The 19,319-nt window shown below is 43.8% G+C and overlaps 2 protein-coding genes and 1 pseudogene across 11 annotated transcripts in view; 1 reads left to right on the forward strand and 2 right to left on the reverse strand.

Moving 5' to 3' along the window:
• The window catches only part of Usp28 (ubiquitin specific peptidase 28), a 57,555-nt gene extending 46,050 nt beyond the window's left edge, over nucleotides 1–11,505 (forward strand). For 5 of the 10 annotated variants that reach the window (XM_057766325.1, XM_057766326.1, XM_057766328.1 and 2 more), the window contains 10 exons: nucleotides 644–838; nucleotides 1,739–1,878; nucleotides 2,065–2,250; nucleotides 3,108–3,203; nucleotides 4,584–4,762; nucleotides 4,887–4,965; nucleotides 5,995–6,074; nucleotides 6,606–6,729; nucleotides 7,759–7,954; nucleotides 10,380–11,505. In XM_057766325.1, coding sequence (XP_057622308.1) covers nucleotides 644–838; nucleotides 1,739–1,878; nucleotides 2,065–2,250; nucleotides 3,108–3,203; nucleotides 4,584–4,762; nucleotides 4,887–4,965; nucleotides 5,995–6,074; nucleotides 6,606–6,729; nucleotides 7,759–7,954; nucleotides 10,380–10,555 — 1,451 coding nt within the window. In that variant the 3' untranslated portion in view covers nucleotides 10,556–11,505. The remainder of the gene's footprint in view (nucleotides 1–643; nucleotides 839–1,738; nucleotides 1,879–2,064; nucleotides 2,251–3,107; nucleotides 3,204–4,583; nucleotides 4,763–4,886; nucleotides 4,966–5,994; nucleotides 6,075–6,605; nucleotides 6,730–7,758; nucleotides 7,955–10,379) is intronic. The other 5 variants (XM_057766330.1, XM_057766331.1, XM_057766332.1 and 2 more) reach the window with 3 other exon arrangements.
• A 5,884-nt stretch (nucleotides 11,506–17,389) lies between these two features.
• Nucleotides 17,390–18,079, reverse strand: Cldn25 (claudin 25). The gene has a single exon (XM_057768630.1). The coding sequence runs from the start codon at nucleotides 18,077–18,079 to the stop codon at nucleotides 17,390–17,392; it is 690 nt and encodes a 229-aa protein (XP_057624613.1).
• An 835-nt stretch (nucleotides 18,080–18,914) lies between these two features.
• On the reverse strand, nucleotides 18,915–19,070 carry LOC130873725 (60S ribosomal protein L39-like; annotated as a pseudogene).
• Between the last annotated feature and the right edge of the window lie 249 nt (nucleotides 19,071–19,319).

The raw sequence follows: 19,319 nt of genomic DNA on the forward strand, positions 1-19,319 counted from the left end.
ATGCTAAGAACTGAACTTGGTTCTTCCTCAAGAGCAGCATACACTGTAACCACTGAACCATCTCTCCAATCCCCTAACTTAAGATTCTGCCACATATATTGTTGATTGCATTTTAAAGAAACACTGACTATGGTTAAATCATGTTTCTATCATGTATTCATTCATTCACTCATCCAATAGATAGTGACTTTCAGGGTTTATTTTTATTTTATGCTGATGAATATTTGACTGCATGTATGTGTGTGTACAATATTCATGCCTGATGCCTGCAGAGGCCAGAAGAGAGTGTCAGATCTCCTGGAACTAGAAGTATGGATGGCTATGAGCTACCATGTAGGTACTGGGAACCAGACCTGGGTCCTGTGCAGGAGCAGCCAGTACTGTTAGCTGCTGAGCTGTCTCTGTTGCCCCAGCAGACACATACAGAGCACCTGCCTGCTGGTGCTTCCTGGCACGGCTCCTGATACGTCATCAGAGTTTCTGATAGAATTACATATGTGTAAGTATACACGTCTGTACACGTGTCCATGTAGGAACAAGAGAAGTGATGAAATGTGCCATGCCTCCTTCTGGGAAGGTCTGTCTGATGTATTTTTGGTTTACCTTTTTCTTGATGGCTCTCCATTTTAACTGCTTTCCTCAGAGACAGCTCCTAACGAATCTGATCAAATGGTGGGAGAAGTGGAAGCCCTGTCTGTGGAACTCAGGCAGTACATTCAGGAAGATAACTGGAGGTTTGAGCAAGAGGTGGAGGAATGGGAAGAAGAGCAGTCCTGTAAGATCCCACAAATGGAGTCCTCCCCAAACTCCTCATCACAGGATTTCTCCACATCTCAAGGTACCCAAGGAAGGCACTATGCCGGGTCTAGTCAGGTCTTGCTGCACTCTGCAGCCACCCGCAGGTACTCGGGGGCATGGTGATGCCTCTCTTCACTGTGGGTTTCTATTTTTTTCAATTTCTCATTTTTGCTTAATGGAATGGGTGGGAGAACACATGCAGTAGCACAAGAGGATGATGTGTGGAAGCCAGCTCTCTTCTCCTACCACAGTTCGCAGCGTCAAATGCAGGTCAGCAGGCTGGCAACAAGCACCTTTACCCACTGCACCATTTCTGGCCCAACAGTGGGTTTCATTTATAGTTGCTATCACCCAATATGATAGAATCATTGTACCTTTAGAAGGTGCTTTCTGATGAGCAGAAATAATGCAAGAAAGGCTTATCCCCCAAGTTGTAGGAGAAATTATGACAAGATTAAAAGTTGAACTTCATGAAAACTGTTCTCCATAGGAGATCTTCCTAAGAAATGGTTGATAGAAGGAAAAATTTGTAGTGTGCAAAAATAGAAAAACCAGCCGGGCGGTGGTGGCGCACGCCTTTAATCCCAGCACTCAGAGGCAGAGGCAGGCGGATCTCTGTGAGTTCGAGGCCAGCCTGGTCTACAAGAGCTAGTTCCAGGACAGGAACCAAAAAAAGCTACAAAGAAACCCTGTCTCGAAAATCAAAAAAAAAAAAAAAAGGAAAAACCGAGCACAGTAATTTTAACAGACCTTCAAGGGTCCTTGATATGGAATATCTGTTGCTTGTCAAAATTTCTAAGGACGTTTACATGGGCTTTGAAAAAGGTGTGCCAGAACTGTATATTTAACTGTGTGTTCCTCCTGCTTGCCTTTTTTCAGAGTGTTGAGAACGTTATTCATCAGCTGTGACACCTATTTGACTTTCTTTTTGTTTGGTCAGAGTCTTCAGCAAACTCCTCTCATGGCGTTCGATGCTTGTCCTCTGAACATGCTGTGATTGCAAAGGAGCAGACTGCCCAAGCTATTGCAAACACAGCCCATGCCTATGAGAAGAGTGGAGTAGAAGCAGCCTTGAGTGAGGTGAGACTGCATAGGGTGAGACAATGAGTGGCCCTCCTGCAAGAGGGTCTGGCTTTGACACCAACTGCCAGCTGTCTGTCGTTTTTATTGTTCATGTGTCTCTTGAATTTAACCACCCTCTTTATTTCTTCTTGTTTTCCCCCATTATTGTTGTTCTTACTCTTTCTCTCCATTCTGCTGCCACAGCGTAAGGAAGCTGAACCTGAGAAGCCCAAACCCCAGGAAACAAACCTTGCAGAGCAGTCAGAACAGACCCCAGAGGCCAGTGACACAGAGGCTGCTGCCCCGCCTAACTCTGAGGTCTCTGAAGTCGAGATTCCCAGTGTGGGAAGGATTCTGGTTAGATCTGATGCAGATGGATATGATGAGGAGGTACAGAGAAGAGTGCAGGCTAGCTGTATGTTGTCTTTCAGAAGGTGTCTGTCGTGAGCTAATGTTTTCTCACTGAAACAAGTAACAGCCATGGAGGCCTGTCTGCTTTTGACCTTAGCTGCCATTTTTGGAAAAGCACTGGAGACCCATTCCTGCTGTGTACTGTTGGCATGTGTGTGTGCATGTGTGTGTTCATCAAAGCTTGGCCTGGAGAAGGCAGGATTAGCTCCATTTGGTTTTATGGACAATAATATGTTTACCTTCTAGAGACAGTTTGCTTTTGATGGTAGTTCATTATTTTGTCTTCCAAGTAGAATTTTTCCAATTGCTCAGTAAGTAAAACAAATGTGGATTGAAGTTCTAAAGTTCAGGATGCAGCTCCTTCTCATGGTCTGCTTGTCTCCTTTTGTGTTATACTACACACAAATAGTCATTAATCCTGTCTCAGGTTTCTGTCTTTTTCTGTGGGTACATATTTTTTATTTATTGGAAATTTGCAGTTATTTATAGGTAGATCTGTGCCTTTATGTCTTCATTAGGGAGCTAAGTTGAAGTGCTGACCAAATAGTTGAGCTTATTCTTCAGCAGTGCCCAGTGGAAATGGTTTTGGACATTTTTCTTTGTCTTACAGAATTAGAATGTGCATGCAGAGGGACAACTTGTCATAGGCATCATTACAAGGACAGCCAAGTTTGTGCATGTGTCTAGAATAGGCTGTGCAGTTTGACCCACAGCCTGTGCTGGCCAAGGAGACAGTGCTCTGTTTCTCATCAGCACCCTGATCACCTGTCTTCATCCAGTCTCCTTTTGAACCTGTCTGCTCTCCTTTTTCTCCCTGTTTGTGTCCTCTATGGTAGGTGATGCTGAGCCCTGCCATGCAAGGGGTCATCCTGGCCATAGCTAAAGCACGCCAGACCTTTGACCGAGACGGGTCTGAAGCAGGGCTTATTAAGGTACTCTTGTTTTAACGTTTTAATACTCATGACCCAGGGATAGTTCCATGAGACGGTGGGAAATGGTGTTAAGATGGCCTGTGCTGGGGAGGTAGTTCAGTTGGAAGATCTAAGTTAGATTTCCAGAACCTACAATAACAAAAAATTGTACAGGGCTGGAGAGATATCCCAGCACATTCTGTTCTTGCAGAAAACCCATTTGGTTCCGATATCCCACACTGAACAGCCCAGCTCATCGCCCTGCTTCAGAGGGTCTGACATTCTCCTGACTTCTATGGGTACTAGACACATGCTCCTTGCCCCATACATACACACATGTAAGTAGGCATGGTACAGTGCATATTTGTAATCCCAGTGCTGCAGAGGCAGAGATAGGATCCCTGAGGCTTGCTGGCCATCCAACATAGTAGCCTACTTGGTCAGTCTGAGGCCAGTAAGAGACCTTGTACCAAAAATTATGGTGGGACAGTGCATAGTGTCATGTTCCTTCAATCCCAGCATTTGGAGGCAGAGGCAGGTGGATCTCTGAGTTCAAGACTCACCTGGACTACATAGTGAGTTACCAGCCAGCCAGGGCTACACGTGAGACTGTTTGAACCTTCCACCTCCCGCCAATAAATGTGTGTTGGATAGAATCTGAAGAATGATACTCAAGATTGCCCTTTGGTCTCTACACACATGCAGTCTCACACAGAGACATAAAATTTACTGTGTTAAAGTGAAATACGACACCATCTTTCCTAGGAAGTGCAACTGGTAAGCAAACCATCCCACAAAGCTAATGACTAATCTTTACCTGGCACTAGCTTACAGTTAGTTGTGCCACTGCACGTTGCATTCAGCCTTCAGAGGTGAAGAGGTGGTTAAATGTTCATTTATGTCACAAACTGATTGACTGTGCCTTTGTATCTTAGGAATCTTCATTAAAAAGAGAAAGGTTATACTATTTAAAGTATTTTAAGCGTAAGATGTTAGAATAAAATTACATTGGGTGGATTTTTAAACAACTTAAACTAAATTCTTGTGTTTTTAAGAACTCCATGAGAGCCAGGCATGGTGGCACATACCTATAATTCTAGCACTTGGGAGGCACAACCAAGAGGATGGCCACAAGTTTAAGGCCAGCCTGATCTTTATAATGAAGTCCAGACCCTTTCCACAAAAACAACCAAAACTTGATGAGGAAAATGTGTTTATTTTTTGAGTGAAGTATTTCTCTAGTGCTAGGATTGGAGGGAGTGATGATATGCCTACTATTCACATTGCAATTAACCTAGCGTGGATTAATGAGAGGTCCTCTGGCATTTTGGTGTCAGTTTCCATGTATGTGCTCAAGTCCACAGTGTTCCCTTCTCTGCTCCCCAATTCTGTTTTTAACAGGCATTTCATGAAGAATACTCCAGGCTCTATCAGCTTGCCAAAGAGACCCCCACCTCTCACAGTGACCCTCGCCTTCAGCATGTCCTTGTCTACTTTTTCCAAAATGAAGCACCCAAAAGGGTAGTAGAACGAACCCTTCTGGAACAGTTTGCGGATAGAAACCTTAGCTATGATGAGAGGTGAGAATGCCAGACCTGTTCCTGCGGGGGGCGGGGGGGGGGGGAGTCCTCTTTAGGCAAGTTCCTCTATTGCGGAGGTGCTGCCTGCAGCCTGCTATTGCTTTCTGAACTCTGTCCCACACAGATCTATTAGTATCATGAAGGTGGCTCAGGCCAAACTGATGGAAATTGGTCCAGATGATATGAACATGGAAGAGTATAAGGTAAGTTTGGTTGTTTTGTATATTTAATTCTTCCCAAAACATTAATTTTGGAGGCAGGTGGCACTAGAGACAAAATGAACAATTTTATGTTACCAAACTGACTAGTTTCCTAATAACAATTAAAATTTGAAAGGGGGGGAAAGAAGCTGAGTGTGGTTTGGCACACCTTTAATCCCAGCACTCAGGAGGCAAAGGCCTCTGAGCTTGAGGCCAGCCTGGTCTACATAGGGAGTTCTGGGACAGCCAGGGCTACACAGATTGAAGCATAGAATATGTCTTAGCCTCAGAATCACAGATCTCTCTCTTGTCGGTCTTATGTTAGACTCTGTCTATGCTTACCTCCCAAGGGCCTTTTGGAGCCTTGTCCTAGGCAGTGTGTGTGTTAGTGGGTGAGTAAGGCTGTCATCTTCTAGTATGCAGTAAAATATGTGGAACTACAGATTAAAAAACAGAAGCAAAAGACCTCTTCTGTGTACAAAAGTACTGAGTTGTGCTGTCTGCATGTGTATTGTCTACACTTGTGTGTTATTTACACTTGCTGAACTGGCAGTGGTTTGTATGGCTTGAGTAGTCTTGTGCTCTCTTCTTCCCCATGTCTGACTGTTGATGTCTCAAGTGTCACTTGTGTAAGCCATAACTGAATAACTTTGAGTGTTGTGTTAGGACTAGGAGGGTTTCCAAACTTGTTAGGTGAAGTAAAATGATTTTCTGACCCTTAGCAGAAGAAGTAGGGTCAGTGATATAAACATTATATCCTAAAGCCTAGGTGAGGCTCGGGTTTGTCGTGAAGCTGAGACTCTGGCTTCTTGATCCTTCTGCCTCCACCTTTCCTGTGTTGAGTACAGGCATGCACCTCCGTGCTCAGCTTTAAATCTTTTTTTTTTTTTTTTTTTTTTTTTTACCCAAAAGTTTACATGTTTTTGTAGTTGTCCAGATTTGCTCAGTAAATGCTTGTGCTGAGAGTATGGCAGTGGAAATGAAGTACTGGTTTCCTGAGAGAAGTCATTAATGGTGGTCCTTCCTTTCCAGAGGTGGCATGAAGATTACAGTTTGTTCCGAAAGGTGTCTGTGTACCTCCTAACAGGCCTGGAACTCTTTCAAAAAGGAAAGTATGTGGGCCTTTTCTTTCGCTGACATTGCTACTGAGAACTCTGACACCCACTCAGGGATACTCAGACGTCACAACCATAAGTCCCCCTGCTTTGTCGTGTACTCTGTGGCCTCTATACCACCCATGTCTGTGCTTAGCCTTGTTCTACACTTCTGTCACACTTTTTTTTTTGGGGGGGGGTGTCCTTCACATAATAATGGACTTATTTTTGAGGAGATAATGTTATGCTGGGTTCCCTTAGTGACGAGAAAATGAAGTTTTGATTGGCCTGGGCCATAGTGAATAGCTAGTCCCTTTCTTTGTCTTAGAGGTAGAGAAAACCTAAGAACTAAAGATGTTTCCTGATTTGCCTTCCCTTTCTTGGCCATTGTGCAGAATTGCTGAGACTGGCTGTGGTCTTTGGCCCCTAAGCTTTTCCCAGTACACACCATATCGTAGCTGAATATATTCTCATTGCAGAGAAGTGAGAGCTAAGCCCTAGGTTTTTGATGAAAGAGAGATCAGCTGTGGTTTTTCTCCCACCTTGTAGGTACCAGGAAGCACTGTCCTATCTAGTATATGCCTACCAGAGCAATGCCGCCCTGCTGATGAAGGGGCCCCGCAGGGGTGTGAAGGAGTCTGTGATCGCATTATACCGCAGAAAATGCCTTCTGGTTTGTACTGCCTACAAAACCTTAATCTCTTCTCCCTCTCTTGCTGTGTCGTTCTTTCCAACCCTTGACAAGTTAAGCAAGCCATGCCTATCTCTGCCCTTTCATGTGCCTGCATTAAAGCTTTTAGCATATTGCCTCACTATGTATGAGTTTGTTAAGCACAGAGCCACCTTCTGGTCAGCTGTTTCCTCTGAGCCACAATGAATACATGGAAAGAATGTGATGTTTTCCGAGGACAGTTTTCAGGACTTGAAGTCCAGTCTATAGAGGGTTACAGAATGTAAGAGTTGGTCTTGCTAACCTTGTCACCTTCCCTCCTGTGCATTGGGAAGCCATAGGGAAAGGCAGGTGTAATCCTGTCAGCCTGCCCATGAGTGTAGGCCCTGCTAGTTCTTCATGAAGTGTCAGGAGATGGCTGGTGTGCATTTCCTCAGATGTCCTGTGGGTTTACCCTCCCCTCAACATCCTCGTTTTCTGATAATTCTTGGATTGCTATGTCAGGTGTGGCAGGACTGGTTCTAAGTCACCAGATACAGATCGTCACCTTGAGTTCTCACCCCTTTCTCGCTGCTGCTATATTAGGGATGATTTAGGCTTTCCATCCCTGCTCTTATTCTCTAGTGTGTATCAGAGTCCCATAGGGACTTCAGACATTGGTGACAGCTGACCAGTCTGGAGAGCAGCCTGGGTTTCAGTGTCTTCTGCGTGGGTGTCTAGTAGTCAGTAAAGTTTGAGAATCACTAAATAGGTCTTTGGGTAGAAACAGATCTCAAATATGACCTTGACTTTTAAGTTTTGGCCAGCGAGTCACAAGTTTGGGTGCATTCAAATCATCATGGTAGTTGCTATAAAATCCCAGGGCCCAGGTCACCTACATCCTAATCATAATTATGTCAGCACATCTGGGGAAGGAACCAGTGCTCCCTCCGCCCCCAGTTAGGTGATTTTGGTGTGACCGTTGGCTTAAATTCCTACTAAGTTGATACTTTTTTTCCAAACGTTCTCCCCCTCTCTGCTTTTTATCTGTAGGAGCTCAATGCCAAGGCTGCTTCGCTGTTTGAAACAAATGAGGACCACTCTGTAACAGAGGGCATTAATGTGATGAATGAGTTGATCATTCCCTGTATCCACCTGATCATTAATAACGACATCTCCAAGGATGATTTGGATGCCATTGAAGTCATGAGGAACCATTGGTGCTCTTACCTGGGGAAGGATATCGCAGGTATGTCGTTAGTACTGCTTATAGAGTATCTGGGAACTCACAATGGTCTCACTCTTTAGTGTCGCTGGGAACCCCTAATATCTTCAGTAAGATACATGGGTAAGCTCCATGGAAAGAGGGTCTGGGAGCTTGGCCTTTACTCCTTTCCACCTCCTTGTCTCAGCCAGTTGCTGAAGCCACTCGGGTCAGCAATTTCTATAGAGCTGTGACTTAGTTTGTCTCTTTTTAATTTTTTCCAATACTTGGAACTAAACCCAGGGTCATGCTGAGCAAGTACCCTACAACCCTTGCTACTCCTCTGTCCCAGCAATCCCTGTGTGAAAACAGTCAGTACTCTGTAGGAACGTTAGCCTTCTGTTACTTCTCCAGCTACTAAATTCTGGGTTTTAATGGTTTAAACAGCAAAATATGTTCATGCAGAGTGTGATTAGCTGATGGCTCTCTAAATTTCCTAAGGTTTGAAGTTACTGTGTATAAGAATATTATTAACTAATTACTTAAGTGAATTAGTAAATGGAATATCTTAAGAGATACTGAGGCTAGTATTTTGTAGGTGGGTTCAGTTAGCTTGAAAGGAGTATATTCTGATAGGAAATCCTGCTTGTTCATTGTCTACTCATGTAAAGATAATCCAATGACTTGTTCTGGTATACAGGATTTATTGCTAAATCTTTTTGGTTTTTCGAGACAGGGTTTCTCTATGGCTTTGGAGCCTGTCCGGAACTAGCTCTTGTAGACCAGGCTGGTCTCGAACTCACAGAGATTCACCTGCCTCTGCCTCCCAAGTGCTGGGATTAAAGGCGTGCGCCACCACCGCCTAGCTATTGCTAAATCTTGTAATAAACAATTGCTAGTGCTTCCTTTTCTCTGCTTTTCTTTAGACCATGTGTGCTCTATAGTTTTACTTAGTTCTCTGTGCACTGTGTATTTAAGCCTTTGAAAGACAATAGCACCATTGTATCTGTGGTTCAGAACATCACATCCAATTTCTCAAGTTTTAAGGGAATGATTGTTAATAAGAATAACCATGATGGCAAAATAGCTTTTGCTACTTGGCCAGCAGGGCTTTGCTTCTTACTGATCTGACCTAAAGTAGGGCTTTAAATTTTTTCCTGCTTGTACCTCCTTTTCACCCATGGAACTGTTTGTTTGTTTGTTTTATTTTGTTTTGAGTCAGCATCTCACTATGTTGTTCTGGCTGGCCTAAAACTCACTCTGCAAACCAGACTGGCCTCAAATTCAAAAGAGATCTGCTTACCTTTGTTTCCTGAAACCTGGGATTAAAGGCATGCCCTACCAAACCAAGCTACTTAAAAAATAATTGTTTATTATTATTATTATTATTATTGTGTGTAGGGGGATGCAGGTGCCATAGCGTGTGTGTGTAATTCAGAAGACAACTTTGTGGAGTTTGTCTTCTCTTCTCGTCTTTACCTGGGGTCTGGGTATTAAACTCAAGTCTCGGCTTGTGCAGCAAGCCCTTTACTCTTTGAGCCATCTCACTGGTCTCACCCAGGAAGTTTTTACACACCCTAGGTATATAGGCATATCAAAATAGGTATGCAAATCAACCTTAGCATTTGTTAAAGACCATAACAAATTTGCATGCTCATGAGATGCATTGCTTTCTTTTTCTATAAAGGATTAAATCTGGATTAAATATTTGATACTTCAGGATTTAGAACATCTGAAAAACAGTGGTTTTCAAAGTTTATTGGTATTTTAATTCTATGAATATCAATACTGAGTATACCACTTTACATAAATATGTAGTATAAAATGGTAGAGGTACTTGAGGGCTGTTTCAAAAATGATAGAAATTCTGATCTAATCCCAAGCCAAAGGTCACATATTTTTTTTTTTAATGAAACAAGTCAGCAACTCAAAGCAATTTTTTAAAATCAAGCACCTTACTACATCCAAACTAATCCAAAGGTAACCTAATTTGATACTACATACATCAAATAATGGTAGGAAAATGTTTAAAAAGTATTTTCTGTGATTAAATTTTAATGTTTCTATAAAGGGAAAGTTTGGCAGCATGTGTTGGCATTGACTGAATTGAATGTACATTGTGTGTTTAGAACCAAGTCCTCACTGAAGTCACGATTACATGTTTGCTTTTGAGCTGATTGATCATTGGTATGTTTAGAAACCTTTTAGTGCTGCCAAAGTTTTCATGACAACCTCCCGCACCCAATATAAACAGGCATGGACATAAACTCAGTTATGCAGCCCTATGTGGGCTTTCAGCTACAGTGAGAGGCGGAGTCTCAAAGGCATCCTCTCTGTTAGCTGCAGCAGGATGCATGCTGTTGGAGCTAGAGTGTTGGCTGCTTGAAGGCCCTCCTATATAGCTGCAGGCTTCTTAGTTTCCACTAAGATTCTTTAGCTTTGTACGTAACCATCCATTTTCTCTCTACAGAAAATCTGCAGCTGTGCTTAGGGGAGTTTCTACCCAGGCTTCTAGATCCTTCTGCGGAAATCATCATCTTGAAAGAGCCTCCAACTATTAGACCGAATTCCCCCTATGACCTTTGCAGCCGGTTTGCAGCTGTCATGGAGTCCATTCAAGGAGTTTCAACAGTGACAGTGAAATAGCTCCCTCGGCCCAGACTCAGCCTGGTTACACAGCAGTCTGTTGCAGATTCTGCTGGAGACGGGGACTGGGTGGCTGAGCAAGGTTCAGACCCTCACCCCTGTCATGGTGTGTGTTTAAAGGGATTAAGGATAAAGTGCACATTTAGGTACAGAATCATGAAAGCTACTTCACTGAAGAAGGCCAGTGCATTATAGTTTTGAATTATCCCAGAAGACCTGAATTGCCTTTTTAATCTCCCATAATACTTGGGTTTCTATAAGCCTCATGTCACTTTTTAAATTGCCCTTGAGTCACCAGTATTTCTGGCAGCAGAAGGGTGACTCATCAGAACTGAACTGGAGGAGCAGTTATTACTTATTTTGTCAAGTTCAAATGACATTTAAAATCCCTACCTATCAGAGATTGGTAATAGAATTCTTGTGCGGCTCTTGACAGTGATGGAGGGGGCACTGATGAGTCCTTCCTTCCACATGTGGGTAGAACCTGAGGCTGCATTGCAAAGCCAGGAAGAGCAGCCTCCCCTTTTGGTCTGTATATATTTTAGATAAATCAGAAAACCTCACATTCAGTCCTGAGTGAAAAGGAAGAAAGCATCATGGACTGTCGGCCCAGTGGTATTGGGAAGCTGCACAAGAAACATTTTAATAGTTAGTAATCAAAATTAAGCAAAATTTTGAAAATTGTCTAAAGCAGGTGTTTAAGGCTAGATACCTTGCCCTAAAAGAACATTTTGATTCTCTTCTCTTATCTCTCCTTTTAGAAAATAAGGGATGTGAATTTGTATAAAGAAAAGAACATTTATCTGTATGTATATGTAGAGAGAAATCCATTTTTAAAGAACTTTTAATTGGAAACTCATGTTTTAGCCAAATTTTAAGGATCAGTGGAGAAATCATGGGAGGGAAGAAAATAACACAACTATGCAGATTTTATAAATGTGCAATAAAAATATTTGTTTTACCTTTGGTGTGTAGTATGGCCCTTTTTTAAAAAACCTGTGTTTCCCATTTTGAAATGAGTGGACTCCATAGCATTTATGATTTCTTTTAAAAATGGGAGAGGGGGCCGGGCGGTGGTAGCACACGCCTTTAATCCCAGCACTTGGGAGGCAGAGGCAGGCAGATCTCTGTGAGTTTGAGACCAGCCTGGTCTACAAGAGTTAGTTCCAGGACAGGCTCCAAAACCACAGAGAAAGCCTGTCTCGGAAAACCAAAAAAAAAATGGGAGAGGGGATGAGGGATTCACCTCATTGTTTTTTTTCAAAAGTTTGTTTTTATTTATGTGTATGCATATCCCATGTGTGCAAGAGCCCACAGAGGCCAGAAGATGTGTTGAATTCCCTGGAGCTGGAGTTATCAGCCACCTGCTATATGCTGGGAACCAAACTCAAGCTAGCACAGTGGTTCTCAGCCTGTGAGTCAACCCTTTTGGGGATTGGATGACCCTTTCACAGAGGTCACCTAAGACCATAGGAAAGCATAGATATTCACATTATGATTTTATAACGATCAAAATCAGTTATGAAGTAGCAATGAAAATGATTTTATGGTTGGGGATCACCACAACATGAGGAACTGTATTAAAGGGTCACAGTATCGGGAAGATTGATAACTGCTGGGTTAGCAAGTGCTCCTAGCCACTCAACCCTTTGCCCTGTATCTACCCACCCCACCCCCCATACACACCTGCAATGGCTGAGTAGTCTGCATTATTTAGATCCAACCTGATCACTAGAGGGAGTACTGACACGCAATTTCTCAATCTTGTGTAGCTGGCTACCTTTTGTATACCCGTCTCTTTCTGAGATTCATGGATTTTGCTGTTGATGTTTGTCGTTGAGAGACTCATGTAGCCTAGATTGTTCTCAAACTCTGTATCAGAGGCTGGCTTCTAAGTCTGATCTTTACTGTCTGCCTCCCAAGTACTGAGACTACAGGCATGTTTCACCATGTAACTTTTTAACAGCTCTTCAGCTTTGGCTTAGAATGTTTCTGTGTTTTTATTGGCTCTTAACTTTTTTTTATTTTTTTAACACTGGGTCTTATCTGCAGCGGGCCAGCTGGAACATACCACGCAGCCCAGGTTTGCCCTGAATTTGCAGCAGTCCCCCCCCCATATGTTGAGGTTACAGTATAAGCTACTGCTCCTAGCTTAAAATGTTTCTAATGTAATTTTAAAACTTTTTTATTTTATTTATTTAGCTGGTGTATATATATGTACCATAATATGCTGTGGGGGCCAGAGACAACCTGTGGGGGTTGGTGTTTTCCTTCTGTTTTGCAAGTTTTCAGGAATGCTTCACCCACTAAAGCATCTCACTGGCTCTTGACTCTTGAGACAGAATCTTTGTTCTGTGTTCACCTAGAAGTCCGGTCTTCTGACTTCAGCTTCCGAGCAGCTGTGATGTGACATCTCAGTTACTTAAGCATTTTTAAAGATTTGGGGATAAGAATGCTGAGGGTAAAGAATGAGAAAAGGACGAAGCCAGTGTGAGAGAGGGAAGTGTTTGAGCACGGTGTTTACCTCAGTATGTGCTGTGGAGACATGGTGAGGTGGAAATCAGTTAGCTCCTTTTAGAACTAATTGCTGGGTGATGGTGGTGCACACCTTTAATCCCAGCACTTGGGAAGTAGAGGCAGGCAGATCTCTATGAGTTCAAGGTCAGCCTGGCCTACAGAGTGAGTTCCAGGACAGCCAGAGCTGTACAGAGAAACCCTGTCTCAAACAAAAAAATCAATTACCAAAAACAGGAAACTTGATGATTTAAGTTGCATGCTTAGGATCCTGTGTACAAGTCCTAGCACTTCAAATAACTGGGGGTGGGGGGTGGGGGGTGAATCATTAAAGCTCATTTTTACCCTACATATTTTAAGAAAGGTGGATACATTAAACAGACAAGGAAGCAATTAGCAAGGGCTATAGGATGAAAGACCATCTTTCAGACCTTTGCTAGCTTCTTGGCCACAAGAAGAATATCCTAGAAGCCGAGCCTCCTGGGTCCTAAGGCCTCCATGGCTCTGCAGTTGATGCAGAATGCTCAAGTGCTTTAGGTGAGATAAGTTCCTTCCATGACAGCACAGACATCTGGTTTAAAGCCTGAGACCACTCTAGAGATGGTGGCAGGGGACTTCTCAACTACGTAGGGAGTTTTAGATCTGCCTTTCAAAACGACTTTAGACATCAAACATGGATTTTTAATCTTTCCATGTGAAATTTCATAGGTTTCTTTTTCTTTTTTTTTTTTTTTTGAGGGGAAGGGTGTCCTACTGGGGATTGAACCCAGGGCCTCAGCAATGTCAGACAAGGAGTTCCTACAGAGACACATCAGTGGCCCAAGTGTTTTAAATTAGAACAATTTACAAGCTTGTGAGAAAATTTCTTGTTAAAGATTTAATTAGTTCTGTGTTTAACTCTCATTTGGTCCTCAAAACAGGTGGGTAAAGATGATGGCATTTTGGTGGACAGTCTCCACTGAGGCATAGGGGTAGCTGGAGTCTCCTGGGAATGACATGCTGTTCATGCTATTACATGTCAAGCAGCAGCCTTTCTCCTTAGCCCATGCCGTCGTGTCCTTCAAAAGGAGAGTTGGGGAGACAGGATATTTTCTCTGCAGAGAAAGCCGTAATTGAATGCTGACGATAAATGTCATCAACACCTGCAAACATGGGATTAAGATGAGGGACCAGAAAGCCACCAGCAGGCGCAGGTGAACCAGCTGTCTGCAAAGACCCTGATTGGGTAAACAGTGTGAAGGAGGATTTTCAATGTGAGTCTTTGGGTGTGGTGGGTTGTGTAGGTGCCCTTCCAGTGGTGAAACAGGATGGGGTTCAGAGAGGCATCCTTAATGTCAAATCTTGACTTAGCTACTTGCTGCCTCATTCCCTCCTTGTTAACAACATGGATAGTTCTAGCTGCTCTTCTGGTCCAAAGACCTTTCAAGCTCTTCCAGAAGCTTCCCAAGAGTTTGAAAGCTCTTAAGCCCCAGCCAGTTGTGTGACGGGGACAAGCCTATCTGAAAGGCTGCAGTTGGAGGGCCTGGTGCTCCATGCATCGGCTTCCTATGATGCTGAGAAAGGTGACAGCATCTTTATCATGAACCCAAGGGTGCTGCAAGGTCTAACGCCTTCCTGCACTGTCAGCCTTGTCCTCCTCTTCCTCTTCATGTTGAATTTCACCCCTACCTTTCCACTTCTTTGGGGTGCCCAGCTGTGGCTCTGAAGACTTCTCTTCCCTCCTGCTGTGTCATCTTGAACTGTGTGGTGTTACATTGATTTGTGTGATTTTACTACTCCCCAACCCCGCGGTTTTGAGATGGTTTCTCTGTGTAGCCCTGGCTGTCCTGGAGCTCACTCTGTAGACCAGGCTGCCTCAAACTCAGAGATCCCCCAGCCTCTGCCTCTGAAGTGCTGGGGTAAGAGGTGTGTGCCACCACCCGGTGATTTGAGTGATTTTATTTTAATGTCTGTGTTCTTTGAACGAGGCCCCTAGATACAGTTCGTCTTATTTTTCAGTTGGTTCCCAGCACAGTACCTGGAACATGGTGAGTGCTTATAAATATTTGTTAGAGGAAAGAATAAATGATCAGATAGGTGAGTGGTGGCTCTGTGAAGCAGACACTCTAGGGACCAGGAAATCCTTGGATCTTTGAGCCTCACCTCTTACTGATGCTTGGCCCACCAAACTTTGAACCTCTTGAGAAAAAGGATCGCTGAAAAACAGTCATCAGAAATAGTTTTCTGATTGACTAAGGACAGAATAAGCTGTGAAGTACACACTCTAGTCAGAGGGTTAGTTCCCCCTGATGTTTCCCTCTGTAGATGTCAGTGCTTGTTCACAGAGAAGCACACATCAAAGGGAAAGGACCTTTCCAGAGAGCCCACACTCCCAGGGACCCAGGAAGGGAAACATTGTTGAAGTGAAGTTACACTTATGTGGTCTCCATTTCCTGGGAGGGGGTCTCCCTCCCTCCCTCCTTCCCACCTTCTCTTCCTCTTCTTTTCTAAGACAAAGTCTCTGTACGAAGCCCTGCTCAGCCTTGAACTGACAGCAACCACCCGCCTCTCCTTCTTGAGTGTTGGGATCAAGGCATTCACAACCACACCCATTTCTTTTGTAAACATTTTTCTTAATGTTATGTATTGTTATTGTGCACTTAAGATATTGGAGCAGTGGTGCAGGCCAGAGGACAACTTTATGGAGTGAGTGCTTAGCTTTATGTGCATTCTGGGGGGTCAAACTCAGGTTATCAGGCTTGGTGGCAAGTGCCTTAGTCACTGAACCCTCTTGTCAGCCTGGGGAAATGGGTTTTAGAAAAAGGATGCTGGTGGCCGGCCAGTGGTGGTGCACACCTGTAATCCCAGCACTCAGGAGGCAGAGGCAGGTGGATCTCAGTTCAAGGACAGCCTGGTCTACAGAGTGAGTTCCAGGACAGCCAGGACTGTTACACACAGAAACCATGTCTCGGAAAACAAAAAGAAAAAAGAAAAAGGATGCTGACTTACGCTGCCTTGACAAATGTGTTTATTCTATGGTGTTGGAGATCAGATCCAAGGTCTTACATGTTAGGCAGATGCTTCAACAACTAAACTATCTCCCAGCCCCAAATACTATAATAGCAATGAAGTCTCTCTCTCACTTTGCGTCTCTGTCTTTTGTCTGTCTTGCTCTCCCTTCTCCCTCCTCTCTGTCTTTAACAAGGTCTCAAATAGCCTGGGCTGTCCCTGAGTTTACCTCCTCCTTCCAGATGCTAGGTAGGATCACAGGCACGCACCACCACATCTGCCCTTACGTAGTTCCGATAATAGACCCCAGGATTTCCCCTAGGCAAGCAGGCACTCTATCTATTGGAACAAATCCTCTTCCCTGATAAAAGAGTTATAGTGTGCTTTTGAAGCATATGGTAAAAGACATTTTTGTGGAACTGAAAATTCTTTGTGCACACAAGTCGGCCTCAGGTGGTAATAGGCACAACTATCCTAGAGTGACCAGTTTGTCTCAATATGCCTATGCATTTGCTAGTTTTCACTGTGGACGTACTGAGTCCTGGACGAATCTGCAAGGCTGGGCACCTTGCTACTCACTCACAGGGATGATCACTTTTAGGGAGAAACGTGGGACCGTCACAGCCTTATGATGAAGCAGAAACAAAGCAAAGCTGTGCCCTTCAGGAGCCCTGCTCAGCTACAGGCAGCAGAGATTTATGATTCAAGTCACACACCTGAGGACTCCCATGCTACAGGCCATTGTGGGCCAATAATTCATTTTTTGCCAACACATCATCATTTCTAGCTAAACATGCAATGTCTCTTCATACCAGATTATCTCTGGTGACTAACTTTTTATAAAAGTATCTTCCTTAATAAAATAATCAAAGTGATTAAATATATAATTAATACTATGAGTTTTTTGTTTTGTTTTATTTCAACACAGTAGCTTAGACTGACTTCGAACTTAGGGCATTTCTCTTGGCTCAGCTTCCTGCCTGTTAACATTAGAAGTGAGAGCCACCATGATCAACTTTTTTTTTACTGAAAGTTTGAAACAGGATTTCACCGTGCACCAAGGTTGACCTTAAATTCTCTTTTCTTTCAGCTTCCCATGTGCTGAAATCACAAGCATGCAGCGCTCACCCTCAGCTGAAAACACTTCTATGTAAATAAAGTTTCAAGTGAGATAAATATGTTTGTAAGAAACTGTCCTGATTTTTAATTCTCATGTGAAGCACTCAGACCACCAAGATAATGAGACCTTTGACAAATCAGATAGTGACCACTCCTAGGAAAAGAGCCTACTGGCATTCCTTTATTGTAGAGATTTCTGGGAAGACTCCAGTTCTAGATGACTTGGTTCACCAGTCTTCGTGTGAGGTGGAAAGACCCATCAAATTCCTCTACTGGAGCACAGGCTGGTGGAGCTGTTGCTGCAGCCATCCAGGGAGAAGCTACTTCTTCATTTCCCAGGCAAGCAGAGATGATAAGGAGAAGTCCACCCAGAGCTAGGAGAAGCCCAGCAGCCCAGCCCAGGAACAGGGCATCTCCAAACTCCCACCGTGGCACAATATCAGGGACGCTGTCATCCCAGAAGTCTTGGAATGTTGCATAGGCCACCCAGGAGACTGGAAAGAGGGTAGTGGCTGAAGCTGATGCCTCCAAAGCCCCTCCCAGAAGGCACAGCCGAGTCTTAAAAACTCCTCTGGACCTGTGAAACTGAAAGCATTCCAATCCATAGCCAGAGAGCAGAAGTCCCAACAGTCCCAGCCCATGAGAAGCCACCATGAGGATGCGGGCTACCTGTAGCTCTTGAGGCAGAGACAGAAAGGACTCGAAAGCTTTGCATACAGTGCCAGCTTCCTCCTGACTCACACATGCCTCCCAGAGTCCCGAGATCCAGGTTTCCATTTCATTCAGGTCCAGATTGAGAGTCTTCCACTGGGGAAGGATGGTGGTGATGCAAGAGGATACCCAGCCGAGAACAGAGAGGAGCAGACCTCCAAGCTGGACTCTCCCACGTAAACTACAGGCCATGGCTGTGCCCTCTGCAGAAGGGGATGTAAGCTCGGGACTGATGAGCTGGAATGACTTCCTGGGAGGCTGGAGTGGGCAGTCTCAGGATTTCAGAGGACTCCAGGCTTAGTTTTCAGTGCAGCAGCTGAGACGGGTGTCAGGGATTTGGCAGTGTTTGGGGCTAGAGGTGTGGCCAGCATCAGATGTGGTGATGAATTCTGAAGGAGGGTCCCATGAGAGAGGCCAATAGCCATACAGTAAGCTGTCACTATATTTGATAAATACATTCAGAGAGTCAAAATCACTCCCCGACTCTGCGATTACAAAAATGGTGTTCTGGAAGTATACCTTGACCCAAAGACAAGGTGACTTCATTTGTATACTTTTAAATATACGGGGCAAGTGAGATGGCTCAGTGGGGAAAGGTGCTTGCTGTCCAGTGTGATAACCTGAATTCAAGCCTAAGGACTCACACTGTAAGAGGAGAGAACTGATGACCACAAGTTGTCCTCTGACCTCTATACATGTGCACAAACATACGAATAAATATAACTAAAAATTTAAAATATGTATAGACTTTGACCCAGAACTCATTAGATTTTATCTATTTTGAGGTAACTATATAGAAAGATTTATTTTAGAACATCCATTGAAACTTTTTAATAATTATACATGTTGATTAATATGAGTCATTTTTTTTTTTTTAGCAGTTCAAAAGGTTCTACATTTTATTACTGGAGAAACCACTCCCAACTTAAACATGATCAAGTCTCCAGGTTGAAAATGTTGAACTTCATCTTGTAACACTCATCAAGGATCACGATTCATCGTAAATTGTCTTGCCATTGTTGACTCCTTACAGACCCAGCTTCGTTCTCCTCCAGTGCCTTCTCTTGGAGTTGTACCAGATTTTGTTGCCAGTTTTCATCTTAATTCACTGAGGAATAGGACGATTTTGCTTTTGTTTCTTAGCCAGGAATTACTTGATTCTGAAAGTCTTGTGAGAAGACATGGCGAGAAGCCGAGGCGGGCAGGTGGCACACGATGGCGGAGGAAAGGTGAAGCTATAAGAGTCATTTTAAAGTGATGTTGAGGCTGGAGAGATGACTTGGCAGTTAAGAGGGCAAGCTGCTGTTCCAGAGGATCTGAGTTCACTTCCCAGCACCTATATGGCAGCTCACAACTGTCTGCAAATAAGTTCCCAGGGATCCCAACACTGTCTTCTGGCCTCCATAGGCACCAGGCACACACATGGTGCACA

Source organism: Chionomys nivalis, chromosome 4 (genome assembly GCF_950005125.1).
Source record: "Chionomys nivalis chromosome 4, mChiNiv1.1, whole genome shotgun sequence".
In the NCBI taxonomy this organism is placed as follows: Eukaryota; Metazoa; Chordata; class Mammalia; order Rodentia; family Cricetidae; genus Chionomys; species Chionomys nivalis.